Source organism: Pleurodeles waltl, chromosome 3_1 (assembly GCF_031143425.1).
Source record: "Pleurodeles waltl isolate 20211129_DDA chromosome 3_1, aPleWal1.hap1.20221129, whole genome shotgun sequence".
In the NCBI taxonomy this organism is placed as follows: domain Eukaryota; kingdom Metazoa; phylum Chordata; class Amphibia; order Caudata; family Salamandridae; genus Pleurodeles; species Pleurodeles waltl.
In genome coordinates, this window is record NC_090440.1 from 744,327,881 (window position 1) to 744,351,391 (window position 23,511).

The 23,511-nt window shown below is 41.4% G+C and overlaps 1 protein-coding gene across 1 annotated transcript in view; it reads right to left on the bottom strand.

Annotated features, from left to right (window-relative positions):
• LOC138284580 (solute carrier family 13 member 4-like) overlaps positions 1–23,511 on the bottom strand; it is a 413,185-nt gene that overhangs the window by 332,522 nt on the left and 57,152 nt on the right. The window contains exon 3 of the mRNA XM_069223513.1: positions 9,131–9,267. Within this exon, the coding sequence (XP_069079614.1) occupies positions 9,131–9,267 (137 nt within the window). The remainder of the gene's footprint in view (positions 1–9,130; positions 9,268–23,511) is intronic.

Consider the following 23,511-nt stretch of genomic DNA (forward strand, 5'->3'; position numbering starts at 1 on the left):
TGGGTCACAGGGCTCGTCACCAGCTTCAGTGTCACATATCAGTAGTCACTCAGAAGGCAAATGCCACCAGACACAAGTTCCTCTGGGAGTTGTCAGTTGCGCCCCAGCCCACATACCCGTGGGCAGCATGAGCAATCAGGGCGAGAGCAATGACGTGGGGTGTCCGAATGCCTTGTGGCAGGCAGCAAGGGATGGTTGCTTCGGGTGGGTGGGGGGCTGAGGGAGTCAGGTCAGCCCCTCTGTTGTCAGTGAGTCAGGGCCTAGTCTTCAGTGACTGCAAGAGTCTGAACATCACTACATCCACACAACACATTTACACTCTTCAGACCCTTCAGCTTATTCTGGTCTTCACTTGAGCCTTGACCACGTCTGCCGCAGTTACCACGATCCCAGATGTACAGTTCTCCATCTACAGTGACAGCAGCGATGTAAGAGCTGCCATAAGCTATGCAAACAAGTCTCCCAGTCTGCTTTCCAGACAAAACAACTATTTCCACGGTATTGTTGGTCCCGAAGTGCCCTGACCCCCCAGGACAGGAGGACTCTCAGGCCTCTGGCCCTCAGCTCGGCCACACAGCCCCAGGGGGCCAACCACACCGAGGAGAGAGGGGAAGAATGATTAATAAGATTCAGCTCCTGGGTCGTCCACTTCCTCCAGCAGGGGATCCACTCCAACCCCAGTCCTAGGTTCACAACTCTGATCCAAGCCAACACAGTGGGCACACGGTCATCAGTATGAGTTGCGCAAGCCCTCTACCACTCGACACCACAGGTCGGTTGCTGCCACATCCTCCTCCTGGAGAGCACACCCCTCTGCATGGCTGCTGCCACTCCGATTGCCAAATGTCCTTCAGCAGCAGCTCTCATCTGCGGCAGTAAACAAAAACACCATCCTAGAAGTGCAGACCAGGCGAATCAATCAGCTCTAGAACCTCGGATTCAGGGACTGCGGACACTGCAACTCTTGTGCTTCAGTCTCCAGCCCGGCGGCCGTCACTAGCCTTCTGTGGGATTATGACCCCCGCTTACCGCCATGGTTTTCGTGGCTTCCTTACCGCCACGAAAACCAAGGTGGTAGGCAATATCAGTGACAGGGAATTTCTTCCCTGTCACTGATAGGGGTCTTCCCCACCCCCTCCACTTCCCCAGGTTTCCCCCCCTCCCTCTCCAGACCCCCCCCTTCATTCATGCACCTTAATTCACACACGCACACACATTCACACACTCATTCTCACATTCAAGCAAGCATGCATACATCCATTCACACACACATCCACACACACATACATACAGGCACACACGCATACACACAACACAACATACACGCACTCACACATCCATACATGCACACACACACACAACACGCAACAAACACCCCCATTCATGCACGCACAGACATACACATGCACCCTCCCACACATACACAACACCCCCTGCCCTGTCTGAGCACCTGACTTACCTTTTTGAGGGTGTCCTCCTGCAGGAGACAGTACAGGTGCTGCTGCCAGCAGCCGCGTCTACCAGCAGAACACTGTCAGGCCGTATCATGTGTCATGATACGGACTGTGGCGGTCTACTGGTGTGGCGCTGCTACTGGCAGCAGCGCCACCTTACCCCCACCCGCTGGTATGGCCACAGCCGGATTTCTGCCATCCTTCTGGCAGAAATCTGGCTGTGTTCATAATACGGCGAACGGCTGGTAGCCGCAGCGACGGTCTTTTGACGGCCGGCGCCGCGGCTTTAGGCGGTATATACCGCCAATGTTATAATGAGGGCTGAAACTTTGTTTCTTTTGTGCCATCTGAATGCCCAGGTTACACTTGGTGTTGCATTACCCTTTTATGACGTGGATGTCTTCTTGGTGCCAGAGGGTACATCTTTGTGGATGAAATTTTATAGCAGACAGGGTCCTTTTATCAGTGCTTCCTGCTGTTGTGTTCATTTTGTGGCAGGTGGAGGCTTTTCACTCATTCAATGATTACGCTTTATATGATAGCTTTTGAGGACTGAGTTTAGAAGACTTGAAGAGACAGCCCTGCTGTATGAGCCTTTAATGTGGGCACCCTGTCTCCACTGAGTAAAATCATTAATGACAATCTACTTGGAAGTGGCAGTGAAATTAGATGTGATAGATAATGTAAACACTAATATGATGTAATATTGCATACCTATATTTTTTTAAACGTCTCTTTCACTCCTGGCTTTTGATCAATTTAAGATTAATTGTACTGAAAAATGCACAATGTTGCCATTTTGCAGTTTTATTAGGACAAATGAAGAGCAAAAGCTACGGATGAGGGTTAGGCTTAGTTAGCACATACTTAAAGTATTGAGCTATTTCTTCACTGGCCCTTCCTTCATAACCTATGACATTTCAGACAATTTTGGTACTAATTAAACATTAAAATACACAATTTAACCCCATTTTTACAAAATGTTCTCAATGAATGAATCTCCTTTAGCTTTCCTGCTTCCCTCATAGTGCAGTTTCTGCTGGGTGTCCACTTCCCACCTTTGTTAGACTTCTCCAGCCACCCCTGTTTGTCTGCCACATTTTAAAAGTTAAACGGTGAAACTGACTATGGCATCCCTTGAGGAGAATTTTCCCCCAATTTAGTTACAAATTAGGCTCTAAAATGCAATATTTTTCCCCTTTCCTATAAAAGTGTTCTCTGGCGAGAACCCTCCATGAAACTCCATTGGGCAATTATAGAATGCTCCGTCTGCAATGCGTACTTGGTACTTACTCTCCAGCCCTGTGAGACTTAATTAGCCATCACTGTTCAGGACTGCCCCTTATGCCTCCTCTATATACCTGCAACAGGCCCATTTGAACGGAACAACCACGACTGAACATGACACCCCTTGAGGAGCCTTTTGCCCTTCGGCCTACACCACTGGCTCCCTCTGGTACAAAAACACATGGAGTCAAGGTCACCATCACATATAGACAAACAGACCAGGAGAAGCAGGACTATACAAGATAAATAAGTTCTTATTAGGCAAGGAGACAAAGCTTTGCTCGATTCAGAGCAGTGTTTATATATATAAGAAAGAAGTGACTCAAACAGATGATCTCACCAAAGAACAAAAATATATTTCTACTACAACGTTTCAGCTTCCACCTTCCTCAGGTAGTATAAGATGGTTTGCTCAGTGGCTGCACAGCTGACACTGCTGGATTTTCAAAAAGCATCATGAGTGAAGATTCCAATTGGAATGTGGAATCAATGCAGTCCTGAGAACTCTTCAGAAATGCAGAAATCAAGTGGTAGTGTCAGTGATGTTCAGTCCATCTGGATGCAGTGATTTTAAACGGTACATCCAGAAGTCTTCTCTGATGTCCAGTAGTTCTTCCTTTAGAACATGTTCCACAGGGAAAATCTTCAAATCTGATAGTAAATGGCCCACAAGGTTAAAATGATTGGCTACAGGCTGGTCAAGTTTCTTGTTAATTATTTCTGATTTGTGGTTCCTGAATCGTGTACGGAGGTCATTCACTGTTTGGCCTACATATTGTTTTTTACAGCTTTGGCTTTGGCACTGAATCACATAAATAATGCATGTTGATCGACATGTAAGATGCTGTCTTATTCCATACGTCCTTCTTGTAACAGAGCTAGTTACTGATGATGTTTGTAAAAGGTATTCACATGTGATGCACCTTTTAGAATCACAGCAATGAACTCCTGCATTTGTTACAGCTTCCTTAAGTTCAGCTCTCACAATAAGCAATCGTAAATTGGGAGCTCTGCATTAAACAATGACTGGCGGTTTTGGAAAAAGCTTTTGCAATTTTTCACAAGTGGATAGTAAGGGAAAAGTTGTTTGTATTATATTTCTGTAGTTGGGAGCTGATGGATGATAGTCAACCACAAATGGTATTCTGTCACTTTTATTTCTTCTGTTGGTTTTCCAAATAAGTGCTTCCCTAGATAACTGCAAAGACTTGTCAATTTGTTGCAGAGTATAGCCTCACTTTTTAAATAATGTAACAAGCTTGTGTAGATGGTCTTTACAAGTGTCTTCATTGCTGCAGATGCGTCTTATTCTGAGTACTTGGCTGTAGATGATGCTGAGTTTAGTGTGGCATGGGTGACATGAAGTCCAGTTTAGATACAAATGAGCATCTGTAGGCTTGTGGTACAGATCAGTTATAATTTTTTGTTCATGAATGATGAGTAACACATCCATAAAAGGGAGATGACTCTTCTGTTTAGTAATGCTGCCAGTGAATTTGATGGTAGGATGGATACTGTTGATAAAAGCTGAAAATTGCTCCAGTGTTCTGCTTCCTGCATTCCATATTATAAATATGTCATCAATATATCATAGCCATACCAGTGGTTTGTTGTCAGTACTCGCAAGTATATAGTCCTCCAGTTTGCCCATGAAGATATTTGCATAGGAAGGAGCCATCCGAGTGCCCATGGATGTCCCTTGTATCTGCAGATAGTATTTACCATTGAAGGTGAAATTGTTGGATTTAAGGATAACTCTTGCAAAGTTGGTAAGCACATTTGCTGATGGTTTTTTCACAGTTCTTTTATTAAGAGCTTCAGATAATGCCATAAGCCCATCATCATGTGGAATATTGGTGTATAATGATGTAACATCAAATGTAGCCAGAAGAGTGTCATCATCAAATGTGTTGGTTTGATTAAATTTTTCAATAATCAGAAGAAAGTGACTGGTGTCCTTAACAAATGATGGAAGTTCTTGGACAATGGGTTAGAGGAGCAGGTCGACAAATAAAGATAGTCTCTCAGTGGCTGTGTCATTGCCAGAGATGATGGGGGGCCAGGATTGTTCATTTTGTGAATTTTGGGAAGCATATAAAATCTCCCAGGACTTGGTTTGGGGTAAACATGCAGTATATCTGCTGTTGTTTCATCAATGAGGTTTAAGCTTCTGTACTCTGCAACCATGTTCTTGATGTCTTTGTTCAAGTCTTCTGTGGGATCCGTTTCTAAAGGTTTGTAAGTGTTGGTATCCATCAGTTGTCTCATTCCCTCCTCAATATAATCACATACTTTCATGGCAACCACTGCACCACCTTTGTCTGCCGGTTTTATAATGACATCTGTTCTCTGTTGGAGGTGGTGGAGAGCTTTTCTTTCCTCTCTGGTAATATTATCAAAAATCCTTTTAGGTGTTGATTCTTTGATGAGTTTGTTAATGGATAAAATGTATGTATCAAGAACAGGATTTCTACCACATTAAGGAGTCCATGATTTGGGATGGCGAAACTTCATAAATGGATCTGGAAGGTAGCTTGGCAGATCAACATTAGAATTATTGTTAAAGTATTCTGTAGGTCTGCATCTTCTCTCAAAGGTTTTTAGGTCTCTTTTCATGTTGGCTGTATTATGCTCCTTAGATACAGGACAGAAATAGAGGAATTTGCTCAAGAGGTTTAATTCACCTGGTGATAGCAGCCCTCCAGTTAAGTCAATAACTGTATCTGATGTCTGGATGGGTTGTAGCTGACTGATGCTATGCAGTCTTTTTTGTCTTAGAAATTTTCTGGTTTTTTAATGCTGTTTACCCACGGGACATACACTGACAAGTGAATCTCCAAAAACAAAATGATTTATAAAGTGGTGATTTGGGAGAGGAGGTATATGAAATCTTAACATGTCTCTTTTCGGTTTTGCAGACTTAATTTTAAAACCATTCCTTTCTGGGATCTTTTTTACTTCTGCAATCCTCTGCAGTATGTGTGCCACTTCAGAGTCAATTTTTGTGTTCTTTAAAAGTTCCAATTCTTTTTGTAGCTTGGTTTTAAGCATCTGCATTTTTTGAATAGTTACTTTAACATATACTGATAGTAGGGCCATTGATGAGTTATGCAGTAAAATATTCCATGAAGCAGACCATTCACAGTTACTTAGTTTAAAAGGTGGCTTAGATTTAATCTCCAACCCCATGGGATAGATGTTAAGTTTCTTATAGATTTGTAAATGTGCTATTGTAAATTGGCACTTACTGATTTTCTCCTGGATGAACAGTGCATATCTAGGATGTAGATTTGTTCTTGACATGGTGGTTGCTAAACCAGGGAGTTTGGGTGGAGAACAGTAACCCCTCCCTTGTATTCTAAGTTTAAGTACCAAATCTTGCTCAGAAGAACTAGGTAGCCCTGCTTGGTTGCCCTGTGCCGGCATAACACTGTCTGATTTTATACATCCTATGATGGCAGCGACATGTGTCTTAGAACATGCTCCTTTGATGAAAATGGATACTGTGTGTCAAGTCCATCAATGTTCTATAAGTCAAAGATACAAAGCTGTCCTCTTTCATTATCTGACTCACATAAGCTCTCTCCATTGACAATATCAACACACTTATTTTGTTGATTTTAAGATTTTTTATTGTATTTTGTTTGTGATAATGGCATAAAGAAGCATGAGAGAAAATGACAACTCTGGGACATTGAATTTATGAAGAATGCTTTTGCGAGAGCTGCATTCCCCAAGACCTTGCTCACTGGTCAGAGTTTTCTAGTGCATCCACTGAAGAAAATTGACATAATATTAAACATTTTACTGTGGTCTTGTAACACCCAAGGGCAAACAGGCAGGAGAATACATTTAATACAGTCATAAAGGAGTACATCCTACTGGATTTTCATAATATAATTTCCTTTGATGAGGCAGTCCCAGAATTGTTGTTTACTTATCACACTGTACCTAATGCAAGGATAGATGTATCTACTTTCTACATATATGTTTCCACAAGAAAGTTAGAAAAAACTGTTTTTGAATGTGAATAAAGATACTAAATAGTGAAAGAAAACAGAAGGGTGTCTTGGCTGTTTCCAGAAAGCCAACACTTAAAAAATCAGACTCCTGTAGTTAACAGCAATGTTACACTGGCCTGTCGGGCGCTCTTGCACTGCCACTGTTTGACAGGGCTAGTGGGTGGGCCCATGTTTATGGACCTGCACACAGAGGAATTTCAAAGTGTATCATCTGGCAGTGCTCAAGTGCCTGAATGACCAGTGAACACAGGTGAAGAGCAATTTCACTAGGCCCATGCAGACCAGCAGTGGTCATGGAGTTTCCATAGTAACAGGGTGTAGACAAAGACAGTATACTGACTGAGCTGCTTGGTAGGGACAGTATCAAGATACTCTTGTGTAGGAGTAGGCAGAAGCAGTTTTGGGGCGAAATGCGATGGCAAATGTGGAAGGTATGGTCACAAGGGAATTTGAGTGGAGGAGTCAAGAAGAGCAGTCAGCTGATTTGCCTGCTGAATGTGGAATGTCTGATACAGTGTGGAAAGTCAGTTTGTGAGATTTGAAGATAATTTCTTTCCTTGAGGGTCGACATAGTGGGTTGAGCACTGACGACCTGGTGGGTTGAGCACTGATGTTCTACTTCCTTCCCATATCTCCTGGTTTTGAAGAACACTGGGCTCAAATGGTGACATCACTAACCGTATGTATGCAATTATTGAAACAGGGTGTTTACTGTTATTTATTTACATGTGTTGTGTTGGGAAACGGAAATGTAGAAGTGGAATGAGGGATCTTTGGACTAGCTGGTAGATAACAGCTGTGTATCTTCTGGTGTGATTAAGGGCATTGCCACTCATTTCTTTATTACCATTTACCTTGCTTTAAGCTTTAGCTTCAAGCAACTGCAGCCACACAGTCTAGGTTCCTTTTCTAATTCCATGTTACCCAGACACCTGGCAAATGTGAATTCCTGCAATGTCTCTGAAATGCTTGTAATGTTTTCTAAACAACCCGAGTTGCACATTATTCAAGGATAACTTTCAGGAAAGATGGACTTGTGGGGAAGTGTGGCACAATGGTTAGAGAGGCAGACCCTGATGCAGCGATCTAGCCTGGGACCAGGGTTCAATTCCCACCCCAGCAGTTCTTGGGCTCAATTTCCCTGGACAGGATATTTCTCGCCTTGGTGCCTAATCTAATTCATGGGTCTCACTCTGCAACTCTGGGCAATAGCTTGCTAAATCTCCACAACAATGCTGGGATGCTCGACTTCACCTTGGGGGTTGTCCAGGGGTGGGCACCTCACAGGGAAAAGCCAGGAGGGGTTCCACAGCGGTATGTGTTCAGCGCCTCGATACCTTAGGGTCGGAGTGTGCTTTACAAGTACAAATTTACATTACATTACATATATGTGTGGGGACGCTGTATGGTTCTGCCCTACTTTTGCTAAGGCGTGTATACCAAGTAACCATGTAGTCTGTTCTGCATTTCAAGTTCATACCAGTGGCCAGCAGATCATTACCGTATTTATTGCACAGTAGAGTCCTGAACTGATCATGTTTTGCGGTTTTTATCGATGCAAGCCAGAGGGCAAACTACAAACACGCATTTCAGTTAAAACACAAAAACTGAAAAATATGAAAACGGTTATGGATCAAAACCTCTCAATCATTTCTTACATCAACCAGGGTGCTTCCTGAGTTATTATGCTCACCAAACAAGTCAAAGGTGTGTCCAGCAACTCCAAAAGACAAGCCTCTTTTACTGGTATTGAGCAGGACATCCCCACCAAGAAAAGGGCACTAGTTTTAGGGTTCTGAGAACATTCCTACATAGAATCCACCCCCAGTGTTTTACTTAAGTCATTTAAATAGTTGTCACGCTCACCTAGAAGTTCATCAACTTCCCGTTCCCTACCATTTCTATAACGGTTCTTGCCCCTTTCACTCATGTGCTGTAGCTGAACTGTAGACTCTCCCCCAGTAGTTCTGACTCTTTACCCAAAGCTCAGGTCTCCATGAAAGCTGTGTAACAATAACTTGATTAGGCTAGTCTTCCTGTTATTGATTCATCAAGCGCTTTGAAACTTCAGGAAAAGCGATAAAAAAATCAACAATGGCAAATACATATTTTATGCATATTTTCTTATCTCGGATGTAGTTGTTAGCAGTCATTTTGTTTAAGTTTATACTCTTGTGGTGATAACATTCTTCACTTAACATCTCTAGTGAATATGGACCTAATAATTATTGGAAATTTGATTATTCTTGACAAGGAAAGTTATGTTTGAGAGGAGAAAAAGTGTTCACGTCTTGTATTTTCCTAACTTAGAAATCTTAAATTTGTTCTAATACTTTCAAAATGTAAAGGTTAATCAGAAATGTTTACCAGCCGGGTTGACCTCCCACAGAGAGAACCATCCAAAGTGCAATTCGTTTGTGCAGATTCCACTTCTGAATTGATGTCGCCAAACAAACCACTCCAAATAGCAATAAATGAATGTCCTTAAAATATTCAGCAGCCACCTACAGAGGAAATATAAACGATTATTTTGCATTGAATAACAGTTTGTTTTTTACATCTATTAGTTAAGGTCTTCCAGGTTTTCACACATAGTAGTCAACCACTTGTTATTTAGAGATCAGATGTATTAAATAGGTCCCTCAGAGATTAGAAAACTAGAGTTGGGTACATAGGAGGTTTCACAGGATGGGTGCAGGGCCTGGACCTATGCTTGTGGATCATGGTTTGGGAGCACTGGATGCTTGGCACAAGTTGCACACAGTGTAAAGTCAAAAGTAGCAGTGGTTGGCTATAAGAGAGGTTGTTTCGACAAGGACCTTGCTGCAAACCAAGCCCTGTAACTAGCTTCCCTGTGCATAGACCGTGAGTATTACGGGCTCAGCACAGTGGAGGAAGTAGACTGCATTGAAAAAGGCTGAGTTATGATTTGCATAGCTAACCATACCTAACTAATTTCAGTGGCTTTTAGGTTTGTTTTGTAACAACAAAGTCACTTCAACTGTGTTTTTTTCAGGGCATATCAGGGGTGTTTTTGAAGCATACATTAATATGTTCTGAGCAGAATAAACCACCATAATTAATCTTTAACAAAGTTTTATATATATGCAAATGTATATACACACCTTGGCTTACTTCTGCAAAGTTTGACTTACCCACGGATGCCTGAACTTGGTTCAGTGCACCAGCGTTTGAGTGTCAAAGTACAGGTTTTTGCAGCCCTACACAACCCCACTAATTACCCTGCTTGATGTGGCATCTTTGCTTTCTGGATTACTAACAGTTCCTTAAAAAGTGATCTGGGATGCTTCAACATGTTTATTTCCCAGCTCATCCTGTTGCTTAGCACATTTAAAATAACCACACAGAATATTACTATAACAGCACTGATGCATGTCACGAACAATACGAATAATATGAACATTTCTAACATTGTCAAAATGTCGTTTGGTAAGACTGCTTCTATGTGCTAATGTATGCGAGCATGGAGTAGCTTAACATGCATCTAAAGTTCCTTGGGATTCAGAGCACTGCATACCTTTTACACAGCAAGAAGCTGTAATTATTAGTAGGCAGAAGAGAGTAGTCATTTGAAAGGAAAACATAGACCATGTTAGCTCAGCTCCTCGCCTTTCAAAATTGGCTCAGTTTCAGCGCTCCAAATAGAAATGGATGCTGTAGCGAGGCGGAAGTCTAGCAGTCTCTGGCAAGATCTCTGGTAGTATTTTGTGAAATAACAAAGGGCGAAGGATCTCTCTACCTCAGTGGCTATTTGATTCACCTTTTATAGTGTTAGCCACCAACTCTCATCTTACATGGGAAATTTCCATTGAATTCCAGACATAACCTGCAGGCCTAACTATGATGGCCTTAAGACGAACCAGTATCAACCAGTATATCAAAAACACATCAATTCAGACTACATTGTTTATGTTATATTTGCTATCTGATCTTGAAACACAGAACTTGTCCCAGAGGGACGTTATTTTGTCAATATAATTGTCTGGAAGAACGATATGGGCATACAGTACTTAGATCAAAAGCAGGGTGGCCAATGACCAGGCATGAAATAGAGCCTTGGCTTTAAGGTCTTTTCGTCAAAACATGTGTGTGTATTTATCAATACACATACACACACAAATATATATATATATATATATATATATATATATATATATATATATATATATATATAGAGAGAGAGAGCGAGAGAGAGAGGGGAGAGCAAGAGAGAGAGAGAGGGGAGAGCAAGAGAGAGAGAGAGAGAGAGAAAGAAAGAGCAAGTGAGAGAAAAAGGACACATAACAGGTTCCTGTCATCGAAGGGTTCTGCATTACCACATATTCTGATTGCCCCTCACAATGGTAAAGCTCAGCAGGGTGGTTTAAGGGGTGTAATTATGAGGATGAACCCCATTTCACGCGAGTGTGATAAATAATTGTACAGCTAACCTCTAGACAAGACGCTGGCATGTGAATAGAAGATAGGGACGTATCTAAGCATCAGAAGATGGGCTAATAGGTAGGTGCAAGCAATGCTAATGGCTGTGGTGTAACTCATCCTTTCTGTTTTATATAATGTCAGAGATGCAGTAAAAACGAAAAGTTTTTTGTGATGTTGTTTATAAAACCTCCCACTATACTGGTTAAGCATAGAACTACCTTCCCCTAGATAAGTCAAGGGAGTACGTTTGAGATGCATGCGAAAAAGCAGACGTATTTTGCTGTTTGCTATAATGGTATGATCTAAGGAGATGGTATAAGAAATCCTGGTTTTGGGGGGTGGGGGGAGTACGAAACACCACATATCTTTGTTTGCAGGTGACAGTTTGCTGTCAAAGAGTGACCTGCTTGTCTAGGAATGAATTGGAGCCTGCATCAGGGTATAAGACTAACTTTACAAAACTGGAACTGTTACTTATAAATTTGGTAGGAGAGGAGACGTTGGTATCCAACACTTTGCCCCATTTTAGAATATATTCAGACTAATTAGGTATCTGGAAGTGTGGTTGACCACATCCCTGGAGTGCTTTTGTGTCACAAATGTCCTGTATTGATTCACAAAATGAGAGAGGATTTAAGGAAATGGTACCATGCATAGGTTTGTTGACTAGAACATATAACAATTTCCAAAATGCATATTACACTACGCTCTTACACATGTTCTAGGCAGTTCCAGTCTGTTTTGATAGAAAGATAAAGACCTCCAGGGTTGCTGAAGACCCCACAAGGGAAGGGAGCCAAGAATAATTTTTTGATGTATTGGCTTACCGTAAGGCTGCTCAGCTAAGACGTATAGGAGAACTGTCACTCAGATTACGTCATATGCTACATTTTGCCCCGTATGGATCGAGCTGTGGCAGGCTGGTCATTATGGGACATCATACAACCGCAAAATAAGTACTGTAGCCATAAATAATAAAGGACTTGATTTAGGTCTTGGCGGAGAGAAATACTCTGTCACATTATTTCCAATGGGGATCATAATACGGCGAACGGGATATCCTTTACAAGTGTGACAGAGTATTCCTTCCACCAAGACCTAAATCAGGCCCAATGTTTTGTGTCTAGAGCATTTATGTAAACACAACCAAACTACCCAAACATTTTGAGGAATAAGCACCAAGAGTGTGACAATTAAATCAGTAGGACTGCAATTATGGAGCACAAATTTCACTCACTATTAGATGTGATGATATATTTTTTTACAGTTGCAGTAATGACAAATTTGAAAACTTGTTACAACAAAATACAGTTTTACATTAGAGTGAGGGCTTTGCAACATAGGTTGTCCTTATATGAAAATAATATTCTGCACAATTCTCGGAAGTTGTTTGTATTGTGTGATTAGCATGCTTGGTAGCAGATTTGTAAAGTGTTTGATCCCTACAAATGTAATCAGCCTATGCATCAGTACACATGCCTAGTAGCAGATGTGTGAAGTTTTTGAACCATGCATATGTAATCTGCCTGTGCATTAGCAGACCTGCCTGGTAGCATAGTTGCTAAGTGTTTGAACCCTACAGATGCTATCTGCCTATGCATTAGTAGTCGTGCAAATGGCAGGACTATACATTGTCTTCAATGGCTGATAGAGAATAACAATATTGTGTGTTTCACATGGAATCTCACAAAATCTACATATAACAAATCCAGGGATTGCCATGGTAGAAGTCGGTAAAATCATAAAGAAGCTTTAGGACCAATAGATTTGAAAAAAGTAATAATATGGGGAAATTTCCATCCTGTCTGGCAGATATGAATTTAGGGTCTATAATCTATTACCCAACAAACTATCATGCAGAAAGTGGCACATGCTCAATTTAGTTTTTCAGTTTTGTAACTTTTTTTCCTATGATTTACCCGGGAAATGGTATTTTGTATGCTAGTCATTAGGTGGCCAAGATTTCTGGGCCGGGTATTGTGTTTTTCGCAGTGGTGATTTAATGACATTCTTCAATGGTTTGAGACTGATTCTTATAAAAGCAAATAGGCCATGTGATTAGCCACAAAATTGTAATGATCTCATGCCCTTCTTCAAGACACAAAGATAGAACATGAGGAGAACCACTACTCTGATTTTTTTCACACCCATTGCCGCATCAATCTTATAAATATCACTCACATCATCCAAATCCATTAACTAATATGACTGAAGCTATAGCTAAAGACCAAAGTATCAAATATGGCATGGGAACCATGCACCTTAGCACTAGTCCATGACCTCACTTGTGTGATTTATGAATTGCTTCTAGAAGGACAAAGTAGGATCCCAGAGCACATTAATGATGGTTAGCAATTTTTAGCCTCTCAATCTCAAAGGAAAGAAGTGCTCAAAACACATCCCTTAGGAGCATACAAAACTTCAGGTGATTTCCAAGACCTCTGTCCTACTTTAGAGCAACTTGTGAAATCAAACAGTTTGAGACAATGTTTGAGGAATGGGAAAGAGCTGATCTCATGCAAATCAAAAGAACATATTGGCCCTAAATGATATATAAATAATGTTAGAGGCCAATATATTTTCTTCTACGGCATGCAATTAGAGATAAATGGCCAACTGGTAGCAGTACTTTGTCCAAATGTAAGACACCTAGGGATGACAGTTTTCTCCTCAGAAACACATCCTTTGGTAGTGTTGTAAACAAGCCAGAAAAAGCACCATTTATTTTATGCTTTCATTTATATTAAAAGTTTATTAAGAGTACATAATTACCCTGCTCTCATGTCTAAGTGATAGTACCTATGTGTTGTACAAATGAACAAGGAAAATAACAATAAATAAAATATATATTATAAGCAAAGAGCAAGGTTCTTAAACCTCTATAAATGGAAATCAACAAATATTACATTCAATTGGAAAGAGAAGTAGAATCCAGGCTTGCACAGCCAGGTGGGTGAAAAATTGTCTTTTGGGATTTAGCCTTCTTAAGAGGCCCGCTAAGAGACTTGCATCTGGTTGATGTCAGATCACCAGACAATATCAATGTTTGATCTTGACAAACAAGGCCTCAAAATCAAACACTTTAAAGGTTAGATGTGGAATCTTAACACTGATGAATCATTATTGTACATTAAAATAGGTTAAAGAGCCTCTGTTGAGGCACACTTCAAAGGAGGGAAACAGGATGCCAAAACAATTCTTGTATACCTACTGTCTGGGTCCTGACATTTCAGCTTTTATTCAACCAGACTTCAGTCTCTTAGATTGTTCTGGGTACTGGACCTGTCTCAAATTTGATTTTAGTGTGAGACATGGGAGGACACTAGTATTAGGACAGTACAGTCCCCACATACATCCGTAGGCCAGAGTTCAGCTTTAGTGTGGCGGAATACTTTCATCATCTTGAAAATGCCCTGACACATGGCATTTTGGGTCTGTTTGCAGTCAAGCAAACAGGAACTGTTGTAAAAGTGGGTGGGTCAGGACTGAGGAACTTTTACCTTACTTATTAGGGAGGGGCCATTTCTCACAAACACACACTAGCATGTGACAGGCATAATTGTGCTATTTCCAAGCACCAAGCACCCTGAACCTTCATTGACCTGCAAAAGATCAGAAGGAGGGTTGAGCCTGCTCTTTGGGACCTGAGCGGAGTCCTATAGGACTCAACCCGCTCCCTCTTGCATCAAGAACAAAGAGGAGGACTCCAGAGGTCTATTAGTTGACCTCCTCTGTGGCTACAGGTAGACAACAATCTGCAAGAGGACTTTTCCTAGAAGTCCTCAGCTGCAGAATGGCAATTGGTCCTGGATTGGACCCCACTGTTAGCCTGTACCTCACACCCTTTGATTCTCTAATAGGCTTCCTTGAGGTCCTGAGGGGTTTTCAGAAATGTACCACTGTGGTGGATTGGGATATAAGAGACTAAGGGCATAATTTAGATTTAGAGTTAGATTTCAGCAGGTGGGTTATTTTGTCACAACGGTGATGGAAATCCCATCTGCCGAAATATAAATCCCATTATTTCCTGTGGAATTTATATTTTGATGGATAGCCGTCACCGTTGTGACAGAGTAACTTGTCCACCAAAGTCTAAATCAGGCCCTAAGACAGAAGTTACAATTTTTAATGAAGCCAAACCTGGTTGATGTGTCCGAACAGCTTTCTATCGCGATTAGCCTCTCCATCACGACCACTGACTAGCACTGCCCTTTGCGCTTTTTGGTGCTGTTTCTTTAAAAATAAATATCCTAGGTTTCCCCCACTGGATGTTTGTCATTTTGGTGTCATTTTGATGATTACATTTTACTTTATAGGAATTCATAAATGCTTTACACATTGTCCAAAGGTAAGCTGTCTAACTACCAGGGGGTTGAGCTCAAGGTAATTTATTGACCTTTTAGGATTCACCCTAACAAGGGTTGTGATTATTCCTTTAGATATAATCCAGTATTTTACAACCAACACTTGTGAGGAACTGCTAATGGTAACCCAACCATACATTTATGCTGCAAACAATGAGTAACAAAGAGACTAACTGAAAGGCAGCGCTTTGTTATTATGCTCTTAATATGAATAATCATGTGTAAAAGTGCTAGGCAAATAAGATGATAGTAAAGTTTTGCTCAACAATTTTGTAATAACAATGAATACATATTTTTATCATTGTTCTCGATTTTGTTTTCACAATTTATTTGTAAATATGGTTTGTGCAAAGGTATTTTGAATGAAAATAAAAATTGTTGTTTAGTTGCAAGTTATTTTATACATATTTTTTCTGGAGCTTGCATGACAAATTACTGTGGCGACACGGAAGTGCAAGGACCAAAGGGCCCACAACTCACTGCTAATTGTGGTGGGGGAAAGAAGGATGAGCAACACGGTCCGTCCCTAATAGCAATTTGACTTCTACCTTGCACAGGAAGCACATGGGCAAGGCCCAAAACTCACTGCTGCTGGTAGTGGGGGTAGGAGAAGGAGCAACAAGGCCACAGCGCTTACAGCACTCTGACTTCTCCCACTGCACAACGTGCCCTGGCCCAGCTAGGTCAAAGCCTAGAGTGCGCCTGTCTGTGCCTGTCCGCGGCCGGGCAAGGCTGGGCTGCACCACCACCCCCCCCTAACCCCCCCCTGCCCCGTTGGGCCCTTGTCTCAAAGTTTACCATAGTTTCAATGGCAAAAAGGAAGCTTCCAGGAGAGTGTATAAATGAGGTAAGAGCTATGATGATTGAAGGATTCCTAAATCGACTGTTGGGGTCATTTAAAAAGAAATAGGAATCGCTGAAAGGCGTCTGCCTTTTTTCAACTGATACCACTCTAATCAAACTGAGTGTATTAACCACTGAAGCCCAGATCCATGATGTTTGTCCCTCCAAAGCGCCCATTAGCCCTCATTCTCCGCTTGGGTCCTCTACCTCAAACTCTGGATCTGCTCCAAAGTGGCAGAAAATGTCAGGGAAGGTACACCCTAGAAAGTCACAAAAATGTTTACCCCGACCACTAGAGGATGAGCAAGAGTTGTCCTTGTTTGATATAAATGTTTTAACAGACTTGCTATGTGGGAAAGTTAAATCTCATTTGGAGGAGACTCTGCAGCCATTATATGAACACTTAGGTGCCACTAGTGTGGTGCTCAGAAGCATGGGTAATAAAATTGTGAAATTCCACACCGGACTTACTGACACAATTTCACAAAGAGTATCTCTGTTGGGATCTAACGTTATACCTACTGCTCAGACTGCTGGGGGGCCCCCTCATGTTCAAAAGCATCAAGATGATGCCTTTTCAGAGAATGCAGACCTCATCCCCAAAATAGAGAGGCTTGATGTATTATGCAATGTCTTATGCAGGATCTTGTTACTCGTGGAGCGATAACATGGAGGCAAGCATATTATCTGATGATGTTTCTGCTCTTAATTGTTCACCTCCGCGTGCTCCGTGCGATAATTTTAAACCCATTGACTTTTGAAATAAACTGTGAAATTAAAGAACAAGGGGCCAGATGTATGAAGCATTTTTCAAGTCACAAAGGGGCCGATTCAAAGAAGCCCCTTTGTGACTTGAAAAATGCTTTTTGGGTTGTTACCGAATCGCAGTTTGGATTTTGTGATTCGGTATTAGGGAGGGGCGTGACAAGGGCATCCCTTCCTAATACTGAATCCAAATGGTATGTATGATTGTTTTGTGACTGCGAAACAATCGCAGTTAGCACCAGTTTCAAATTGGTGCTAACCCATTCGCAAACGGGAAGGATGGGACCCCTTCCCCTTTGTGAATGGCAGCAAAAATATTTTTTCAGAGCAGGCAGTGGTCCGTGGGACCACTGCCTGCTCTGAAAAAATGAAAAGAAAACTTTTCTATTTTGATTTTGAAATGCAGCTCGTTTTTCTTTAAGGAAAACAGACTGCATTTAAAAAAAAAAAAAAACTACTTTATTTAAAAGCAGTCACAGACATGGCGGTCTGCTGTATCCAGCAGGCCGCCATCCCTGTGAGGGGGGCCATTCCCAATATTCAGGAATATTCATAAGGTAGGTCATTTTCAACCTCATTGGGAATCTCAAACAGTGTTACGTACACTGTTGTACATCCGGTTTTGCGAGTCGCTAAGACCTGCAGCTTGCGAGTCGCAAAACCGGATCTTTGTACATGTGCCCCAAGGTTGTCTGTTGGCTGAGATGCTCCGTTAAGTTTAATAACTATAATTATAGTGAAATTACAGTGGTCAGGAGATCTGTCTGGGTTGGCCCACACCATAAGGATTATCCTAGGGACTGTGCGATAGTCATCTTTAGGCATCCTCAGGTGACTGCTTGTTTACTGGATTCAGACAGTACTGGCCATTTGTCTCCGTCTTCCATCCTTCTTCTTCCCTTGGGATTCTTCTATCGCCATTCGAATTAAAGGCCTACGAGCTTTGGTCCTCTGGGATGCTTTTCTATATTAGAAGGTCCATCAGTGGCAGTAGACCCAACAGCTTGTATTCCTATATTCAACCATTTTGCCCCTCTTGCGAAAGCTACAGATCTGGATTGACGCATAAAGAAGAATTCTTGTAGTCTGGGTGGCAAAATTTAGATACTTGGATGTGGCAGAAATATCTACCATATTAACTAATCCTGACTGGCTGGCTGCTATCTCAAGGTTTAATGTTATTTGCCTTCAGAAGAAGTGGGCCTTAAACACCTTTTATGTGAATAGGTATGATACTTAGTTTACACCTGCCGAACCTTTCATTGCTGGACAGCTAAAGGAGGACTAGTTACCTTAGTCTCCAGTCTAGTCTCCCAGCAGTAAGCCAAAGGTGGTTTACTAAAGACACTCCTCATTTTCATTTTCTTTGTTTAGGACTCACCCCAGGAACGGATGTAGCAATAATGAGTTATTATAACTGTTTTGATAAAATAATATGAATGTGTTGGATGTTTTAGATTCAGCTTTTGTGAAACGTATTGCTCCGGTTGTGCATAACACACTCCTTGTTTGAACTGGGGATTCTAATGCTGACCTGTGCACTTATGATTCAAAGGCAGTGTATGGCTCTGTAGATGATATAGGAAACTGCCAAACTCATTTCTTTTATTCACCTTATGGAGATGCTCTAAATGCCCTATTACGTACACTCAATCTGAGGTTTGGGAGTGATTTTTGCCTTAACTCAGAGATGATCCTACCAACGTTTCCAGGAAGGAGAGCTACAAGCGTTATGGACCATATATTAATTTCAGGAAATTTAATACCATTCATCAGAGATTTTAAGGTCACCCCATTATGTATGAGTGATCACAATATAGTTGAAGTACCGCTCAATTTTAGGAATCCCTAGGAAAACCCATCTCCCATAAGTAAGCGCAGGGGTTCATATTAAAGGAACTGAGATTGATCCAAAGGAATATCCCTCCGATTGGATCTCAGAGAATACGGGAAGCTTTAATATGTGCCTACCAGACGACTCTTGTCCGTGTGAGGTAGTAAAGTTATTTGAAGCTATTTGTTCTGCTATTAATGTAAAACTGGCTAAACCTACAACTGTAAGGGGTAATCACTCTAAGGCACATTCAAAACTAAAGAAGATGTTGAGAGGACACCTAAGGATCGCAGAGCAATTACTCAATGTAGGTTAGATTCGTGATATGCATTAAAAATGCATAAGCATACAATTAGGGAAGAGACATTGGACAATTTCATTAAAGCCACTTTTTTTAAAAAGACTCAAGCATGTTTTGGTCTATATGCAATTTCCTGTATTTCAGGAAAGGAAATTACCCGTCTCTGGATCGAGGGGTTTCGGATGATCAGTGGATAGTCCATTATAGTAAACTCTTTTCTGTTAATATAGATAGGGGAGATGCGAATGAGGGGGAAATCACCCTCACAGCTAATTAATTTATTATTATATTTAGTATGGATGAAATTCAATTAGCACTGAGCAGGAGTCATGTAGGCAAAGCAGTAGGACCTGATGGTGTTCCAGTTGATTTGTTTAAAGATAATTGTGCACTCTGGGTCCCATTATTAACTAATGTGGCTGTCAAAAGGGGAGGGATTCCTTCCACCTGGTCTAAAAAAAATGATTGTACCTGCTTTCAAAAGGAGGGATAGATGCGGCCCTCAATGCTGTCACCCAATCTCCCTGCTCGACAGTTCAGTAACAATTCTGGGTAGGGTGCTATTGGAGAGGCGACAGAATTGGGCAGAGGAACATTCTATCATCTCCAACTTACAGTACGGTTTTAGGATGGGCCTTGGTCATTAGAAAAATGCCTAAATTTGGAACTTCTCATGAGTAAGTGGCCAAAGACTAAGAAAGGCTCTTTATTCCTGGCATTTATAGAACTTAGCAATGCATTCAACTGTGTTAACCACACTAGGCTATGGTAGATGACGTACTTTATGGGTGTGGATGCTCAAATCATTCACTTAATTAGTTACCTTTTTTTTCATATTGGAAAATCTTTATTCGGTTTAAAACCACAAAAAACAACGTATCATGATTACATGATGTAAGAAAAACAATAATTTAAAAACATAAGCTAGTTAAAAAAATGCAAGAAGTATGAAGTGCAAAAAAGCAATGTGCAAATACATAGTAGAAATGCAACAATGTTCCATAATCAAGGGATCATTCCATCTACTCAGCAATATCGGAAGAGCAGCAATATGGCAAAGGCAGTGTATAAAAAGATGACTGCCTATAAACATACCCATAGTCTAAAGTGCCATGATGCAACGTACAAGTAAATGATAACATTTGCAAGTGTCCTATAAGAAGTACCATGTGAAAAAGTAAGCAGATAAAATACTCAGTAGATTCACAAAAAGCACTGCCAAATTATTTCCCCACCGAGTTTCTAAATCTCACAGCTGCAGAGATAAGTTTATAGCTCATCAAATAATCAAATAGACATATTCTTTTTTGTAAGAGCTGGAACCGAACCAGGGCAGGCCTACATCTTCTAATATTCAGGCTTCTCAACAAAGGTATTACAAATTTCCTTCTAGGTTCTGCATATAAATTGCAAAAGAATGCAAAGTGCAACATAGATTGTGCGGTACATGAGTCGCAGGGACATGGTTCAAGCGCAGTCAGAATAAATGTTCCTAGAGTAGATATTAAAAGGTGAGCAATACTGAACCTGAATCTCACCAAATACAACCTTAGGTAAGACTGAAATGGAAACAGAAGATATGGTTCAATGCAGTCTGTAGTCACCAATGAAACTAAGTGCATAACCAAGAGATTAAAAATGATTTATTATCTCCCAGTTACGCAAAGTCTCTTGTTTGGACCATATTGAATACCATAGCATGATCGTGGTAAGTCTGCCACGATCTTCCAAGGGACAAAGGGCTAGTTACGTCTGACATAGAAAACCAGGAAAACTATTAGGCACAGACAGAAGCCGCCTCTTTATTTTGTAAATTCAAAATGTCACAATAACTCCACACTCAAAACCCATATGTTACAGTGGAGTGACAATGTGCCTCCTAGATGGCATCCAGGGGTTTGGATCCCAGCTCCCCAGCAAATTTGAAAAGGGCCTCAATGATCTGATCATACTGTGACCTTCTAACCTTGATTAGGTGTGACCAGTTGTCTTTATGATAAAATGGAACACCTAAGTAGGTAAACTAGTCTCAACTTCAGTAAGCTTTTTCCCATAAATATGATTCGGTTTCAGGCCATTACGTGTATTCCCCATAACCATCACATGCGATTTGGCCGAATTAGTTATTAGACCCACGTCGTCCATGAAGGAAACAAATGTATTCAACAATTTTTGAAGGCCTACGGCTGTCTTTCACATTAAAATACAATCATCTGCATAAAGCAGAGCAGAGAGCCTCTTAGTGCCCATCATGGGTGCATCTGCCTCTCCATCTTTCAGTCAAGCATGTAAATCGTTGTTATAAAGGAAAAATAGGAATGGTGCCAACACACACCCCTGCCTCACACCATGTTTTATCTTGACTGGGTCGGTGCATTCACCTTTCGCACCATATCTTATACGGCCAGTTAAATTTTCATGTAGCTTGGCCAAAATTTAGACAAAAGCCTCATCTATATATGGATAGCATTCTATGTCATAGCCCTATTCACGAAGTCAAAAGCTGAGGTGAGGTACATGAACTAAGATGGAAACAACCCTTCTTAGCCACAGTATATTTACTGATGACAGGATAAAGGTTAGGACATTGGTCAACGAACCAAGGCCCTTCCAGAACCCATATTGCACTTCGGAAAAAAAAACTTTCTCGGCAACCAATGTTTCCAACTGACACAACAAGATCCTCCCTGGAATTTTGCTTGTTGAGTCAATTAATGAGATCAGACGGTAGCAATCAGAGTCTACCCCATCACCTTTTTTAAAAATGTGAAGTATTATGGAGCTGGACCATGATTTTGGAGGGCCAATTCTTAATTTAGCAGGGAGGGCATTCCATGGTTTAGCGGTCATACCTGGCTCTCTTGACTTTGGGGATCGTCAGCAGATGGGAGTTCTTGGAGCATAATGATCATCTTGGAACATATTAGCAAAGCAGTTTGTGGATCAGAAGAGGACATTTTCTCTGCATAGCTCCGTGGGCCATGGATAGGGCCATGAAATGGATCCTTTTTCGTACTGGGAGCCAAAGAACCACAGTCAGTGCTGGGGCTGCAAAGTGATGTTTGGGGATCTTGAAAAGTGATTGTGCTGTGGCATTTTGAATAACCTATATGCACTTTAGGACGTATTGAGGGCTACCCAGAAACAAGGAGTTGCCGCAGTTAAGAAGCGAGGTAATCAGCCCTTGTATGAATACCCTTTTGGATGAAGGAGTTAGCCGCTGCATGATTTTTCTTAATATACTTAATAGTTCAAAGCAAGTTACGGACAGTTTTTTGGCTTGAATCTCTGTAGTGAGTTTACTGTCCAGCCAAAAGCCAAGGCTTTTTACCACTGGCTGCTCTCCGAGGCATTGGGACCAGAGCAATTCTTTCCAGCAGGATGTGTTGTTGCCAACCACCAAACTTATGCCTTCCCGTTAAGTTTAAGGTTTCTGACTGACATCCATTCACTTACTTCCTTAAGGCAGGCTTGCTGGTCGCTGGATGTCGGTTGGGAGTCGAGAGTAAGTGCAAGCACAAGCTGAGTATTGTCAGCATAAGAGAAAATATCTAAACCATGTGCCTGCATGATTCTTGCCAGTGGGAGGACATATATATCTTGCTTAGCGAGTGGCTCTGTGGGACTACACATTCGATGAAATATTATCTGAAAGAAATGGTTCATCGTGAACCTGAAAACTTCTGTTGTGCAGAAAAGCCTTGATCCACTTAAGGGCAGAGCCCGTGATGTCAGTGTATTCCAGTCTCTGGTCCAGGGTACAATGGGAAACAATGTCAAAGGCGGCATTGAGATACAGCATGATCATGGCTGCTGAGTCATCTTAATCAAGGATGGCCCAGAGCTCTTCAGTCACCACCAACAATGCAGTCTCAGTGCTATGTCTAGGTCTGAAGCCCGTTCTGGTAGGATGAAGGATAGAGTGATTTTCTAAAAAGTTAGAAAGATATGTATTAACATGCTTCTCTAAGATCTTACTAGTGATTGGGAGTAAAGAAAGTGGTCTATGGTGCTCAATCATCAGGGGGTCTGCATGTGGTTTCTTAAGCAGAGGTTTAACTACAGCATGCATCCATGCTGAGGGAAAAAAACTGATTGCCAAGGACCTATTTAGAATCTTCAATAGAATACGTAGATAAATGTCACCAGCTACTAGTAGGACCTCAGAGGGAGCTGGGTCTAATGGCGAACCAGATTT